Source organism: Mus caroli, chromosome 11 (genome assembly GCF_900094665.2).
Source record: "Mus caroli chromosome 11, CAROLI_EIJ_v1.1, whole genome shotgun sequence".
Classification (NCBI taxonomy): Eukaryota; Metazoa; Chordata; class Mammalia; order Rodentia; family Muridae; genus Mus; species Mus caroli.
In genome coordinates, this window is record NC_034580.1 from 106892406 (window position 1) to 106897669 (window position 5264).

Genomic DNA, 5264 nt, shown 5'->3' on the forward strand with positions numbered 1-5264 from the left:
GAGAGAGAGAGAGAGAGAGAGAGAGAGAGAGAGAGAGAGAGAGAGAGAGAATACTTTACAGGGCTTTTGGCCATAAGCACAGTCCATCCTTGTGAGTGGTCCCCTAGACAAAGAGTTCTTTGTAGAGTGGCTCTGATCCCTGGAGAGAGAGAAAATGATTCTTTCTGGCTGGGCAGATGTTAACTCTTTCTTCTCTTCTGCAGTGGGGAAGGCAGCTGATCCGAAGTGATCAATTCCCTAATGAATTGCAGAGAGTAGTCTTTTTTATAATATTTGTTCCCATGCGACTGAGGTTGAGATATCATGACCTGTTTCTGCCTGTACCCCTCGAGTCAGTTAGGCACAGGTGCATCATGCCAACGACAGAGTCCAATAACAACGGAACCATTAAATGTGTTGATTTTGCTACCCAGAAAAAGCTGAGGACTATTTTAACAATCACATTTTTGATGTCTACTTTCAGATTTGAATATCCTTAGACATGGCTGCCCTGACATAAGACGTGTATGGCTCTGCTTGCCAACTAGTTCTGTCTAGGGAAGGTTGCTTGTGCATTAAAAAAAAAAAAAAACACTCAGAACTAAGGGGGCAGGGGTGGGGAGGGGTGGTCTATTGATGTTCAGTATGCTCCCTTTAAGAGTGATGCAAGCTTGGCAACTTTGGCTACCTTTCTGTTTCTATTCAGGGTAAAGAGAAGAGCTGTTAGTGTCAAAAACCAAAAAGCTGGTAGGGTGGACTGAGGCTGGGAGAAAAAAAGCAGAGGCAACTTTATACCTACCCTAGAGCCTACCTGGGAGTGGTTTGAACTCCTCTGGGGTTAAGAAAGCCGTTTGTTTCCAATCAAGGTTAAGGGCGGAGTTAGGTGAAAAGGAGTTTAATCTGAAGTCAATGTCAGTATTAGTTCTCTTCTGTTTTGGGAAATAGACAAGAAGAAAACCCAAGTGGGACAAAGAAGAAGCTGCAGTGAGGGGCTGCCTACTCCAGAAACCAGGGTAACCACCCCATTTGATGCCAAAGGTAGAAACTATTTACTGTTTTGGATTTAGTAATTGGAAATCTGGTAACTAAATCCTGCTTCATCCCTGTATATTATAGATTGCTTTGTTTTCTCATGCAAAATATATATATATATATATATATATATATATATATATATATATATATATACCAATTTAAACCTACTATTCTCTCTACCTGTTGAGACAGGGCTGTGAGGCACCATTTGGAGTAATCACAGTGTTTACTCAAACACTATGCAAACAGAAAAGTCTTATTTTCTCTAATTGGATATTTCGTTCCTTTTAATAACTGAGTTGCTTTCTCTACCAAAACGTTGAATCAATACTGAATGTCTCCATGGTTCAAATGAAGTCTTTGCTGCTTTAGATAGCAGAAAATTGCTCCCAATTTGTCAGACTGCTAAGATGGAAATTGGAATCTAAAGCTAAAATGGTGTTTAATCGTCTGTTTTCTTTTGCTCTGTACTTTTAGGCTTTAACAGAAAATCTTTAAAAAAAAAAAAAAAGTAGAAGTTAGAATACACCTGGAACTTTTAACTGACATCGAACTCCTCTGAATGCCCTAAAGGACCAAGAAAGAATGAGCTATTACGGAAGTAGCTACAGGATCGTCAATGTGGACTCCAAATATCCAGGGTATCCTCCAGAGCATGCCATCGCTGAAAAGAGAAGAGCAAGAAGGCGCTTGCTCCACAAAGATGGCAGCTGTAATGTGTACTTTAAACACATTTTTGGAGAATGGGGGAGCTACATGGTTGATATTTTCACCACTCTTGTGGATACCAAGTGGCGCCATATGTTCGTAATATTTTCTCTGTCTTACATTCTCTCCTGGTTGATATTTGGCTCCATATTTTGGCTCATAGCCTTTCATCACGGAGACCTATTAAGTGATCCAGATATCACCCCTTGTGTTGACAACGTGCATTCATTTACGGCTGCGTTTTTATTCTCCCTTGAGACCCAAACCACCATAGGGTACGGTTACCGCTGTGTCACCGAAGAGTGCTCTGTGGCTGTGCTGACAGTGATCCTTCAGTCCATCCTAAGCTGCATCATAAACACCTTCATTATTGGAGCAGCCTTGGCAAAGATGGCAACTGCCCGGAAGAGAGCCCAGACCATACGCTTCAGCTATTTTGCCCTCATTGGTATGAGAGACGGGAAGCTTTGCCTCATGTGGCGCATAGGTGACTTCCGACCAAACCATGTGGTAGAGGGCACCGTGAGAGCCCAACTTCTGCGCTATTCAGAAGACAGTGAAGGGAGGATGACGATGGCGTTTAAAGACCTCAAACTCGTCAATGACCAGATAATCCTGGTAACTCCAGTGACAATTGTCCATGAAATTGACCATGAGAGCCCTCTGTATGCCCTTGACCGCAAGGCAGTGGCCAAAGATAATTTCGAGATTCTGGTGACATTTATTTATACTGGTGATTCCACTGGGACATCCCACCAGTCCAGAAGTTCCTACATCCCCAGAGAAATTCTCTGGGGCCACAGGTTTCATGATGTATTGGAAGTGAAGAGAAAGTACTACAAGGTGAACTGCTTGCAGTTTGAAGGAAGCGTGGAAGTCTACGCCCCCTTTTGCAGTGCCAAACAACTGGACTGGAAGGACCAACAACTCAACAACTTGGAGAAAACATCCCCTGCCCGAGGATCCTGCACCTCTGACACCAACACCAGGAGGCGGTCCTTTAGCGCAGTTGCCGTGGTGAGCAGCTGTGAGAACCCAGAGGAGACCGTCCTGTCCCCACAAGATGAGTGTAAGGAGGTGCCCTATCAGAAAGCCCTCCTGACTTTAAATAGGATCTCCATGGAATCCCAGATGTAGTCCTCCTCTCCGACCCTTATCTAAAGGCCAGAAGCTGTAAGCATGATTTTTAACACAATGTTAGTTCCGTGATTTGGGGCAGGAATAGAAAGCAGAGCAGGTTAAACTTGATGAATTATTATCTAAAAATTCCACAATTTTACAATATTAAAATTTGTCTTTGGCAGTAGAGCTTGTATTAGGGAAGCGATTAAGAAGCTTAATTGATTACAATTAATCTCATTATTGCATATACTTGTGTCTCCTCTTGAAGGTGAAATATTTAGGAGTTGGGAGGAAGAGGCTGTTAAACTAGATAAATATAGAGAAGCAGATAAGCTAAATATTTGCATATAAAAATAAATTAATTATGGAATGAGAACTTATGATCGTATTGTATCACCTAAGCACAGCAGGTGAAATATGCCTCCGCTCAGAAACATTGAGATAAGAAAGTAAAACCAAGTGAAGTTTGAGTTTACCATATTTGCCTCTCATAGTATCTTGGTATCAGCAGACAGAGATGTGGCTTTAAGAAAGTGAAAATGCTATCAAGTCAGCAATAATTGCCTAAAGTGTTATTAGTGAATGCTGGAAGCCAGAACCAACCATGTGACAGAAGAAAAGGGACATCATCATGTAAATTAGTATTTCTCTCTTAAATACCTTGGTTCAACCAAGCCACTGGGGAGCGGAAGGGAGGCGGTGGCCTTTCTGTGTGCTCCCTGGAGAAGGTTCCTGTGCTCATAATCCCACTGTGCTCAAGCATTTGTGAAGAGGCGAGGTGGGATGCAGGAGTGGGCAGCAGCTGTATGTATCCTCAGACCTTTGGAGAATAGATGCTAGATGCTCTTGATTCCTGATCCTGAGAGGCTACGGTGTGGGTTGAGGAGAATTCAAAGAGAGAGAACCTTTCCTGAAGGCAGAGGATCAGTATGTATGGGGACCTGAGTTGCAGGTCTGAATACTTTTGTCAACAGTGATATTGATTTGATTGTATATAAGAGGAATAAACTGAATATTATAGGGCGGCTTAAATTTTAGAACTTGAGATAAATGTTTATTCTCTGTCTTCATGTTAAAGGATTAAGTTAATTCCTGATTCCTTTTTAGCCAGAACCCAGCCACAGACACCGTAAGCTTTATAAACTGAAGAATTATTAGCCATGGCTTGGCATCATTGGTGCAATTTTCCCCACTGTTGCTGAGCTAGGAAGGAGTACATTATATGGCTGGTATTGAATTTAAGCACATACACATTTTGATTCTTTTGGTGCCTTCTTTCTCTCTCTTCCTCTTATTCTCTCTCTCTCTCTCTCTCTCTCTCTCTCTCTCTCTCACACACACACACACACACACACACACATACACACACACACACACACACACACACACACACTTACTTAAATTTAATCCCATAAGCACACTGAACTGAATCACACAATTCAAGATTACCAAGCTAAGTCAAATAAATAGATATTCTAAAGGGGCCTCTTTTTCTTCTTTTTTCTGTCATTTTTTTCTCCCACTCCCTTTCTTTCTTTACCTCTCCCTTGTTACCCAGGATCAATACAGAATACAGAGTAACTTTTCTAATGCACATGTGTAGATAAGTCTTTCGTTCCTGCTGTCATATAAATAAGAGATCTGTTCAAGGGGCATGTTAAAAACTGTCCTGGACTTCTCAATATCTGAAACCTAAATCATGTTTAACCTGCAATACTTGGGAATGGAGATTACATTAGTTAAACCATAGAGCCATGTATTTATACACCCACACATCTGGCATGCACACACACACACACACACAGGGTGGGGTGAGGCAGGTGAGACAGACACACAGAGAAAATTCAAATTTTTTACCAGGAATTACTTGTCTAAATTAGAATATTACCCTTTCCAAGGCTGGAAAACATCTCTAACCATGCTTTCTCTACCAGTTTGAATTTGTTTTCCTTCAAGGCAGGTACAATCCAGTGCACCAGGCACTGTCCTCCTATGACAAGATCAAAATGAAGGGGGGGGGGGCGTCAGGGATCACTGGTCTCTGATTAAACAGATTCTGGTGCACTGTGTGTTCATACACAGAGTGGAACGTGTGGTCCCATGCATCTCTCATCTTCTGTGCAGATTTATAGCATGCTTCGACATGCCTGATGACTTACTTAATAAAGATCTTAGACTGGTGCAAATGCTGTGTACATCCCTCTGCTCCCTGTAAATGTCGATTCTGCTTCCCAAAACTGAAGATGGTGCCTCCTATAATTCATGAGACACTGTTATGGGGCTCTTACCAGTGTGTGGAGCAGCTACACCTAAAGAGACAGTCACTTCTATGAACAGCACAGACTGGCTTTGTGCAAAATATACTTAGTCTCCATGATGAAATGGTAAGGTGGGTATTTAACAAATGTCCTCTTCTCTGG

The 5264-nt window shown here is 42.0% G+C and overlaps 1 protein-coding gene across 3 annotated transcripts in view; it reads left to right on the forward strand.

Annotated features, from left to right (window-relative positions):
- The window catches only part of Kcnj16 (potassium voltage-gated channel subfamily J member 16), a 59709-nt gene extending 54679 nt beyond the window's left edge, over positions 1–5030 (forward strand). For 2 of the 3 annotated variants that reach the window (XM_029483631.1, XM_021178273.2), the window contains exon 2: positions 1492–5030. In XM_029483631.1, coding sequence (XP_029339491.1) covers positions 1600–2859 — 1260 coding nt within the window. In that variant the 5' untranslated portion in view covers positions 1492–1599 and the 3' untranslated portion in view covers positions 2860–5030. Of the gene's footprint in view, positions 1–924; positions 1018–1491 lie in introns of those variants that run through there. The other variant, XM_029483632.1, reaches the window with a different exon arrangement.
- Positions 5031–5264: the final 234 nt, after the last annotated feature.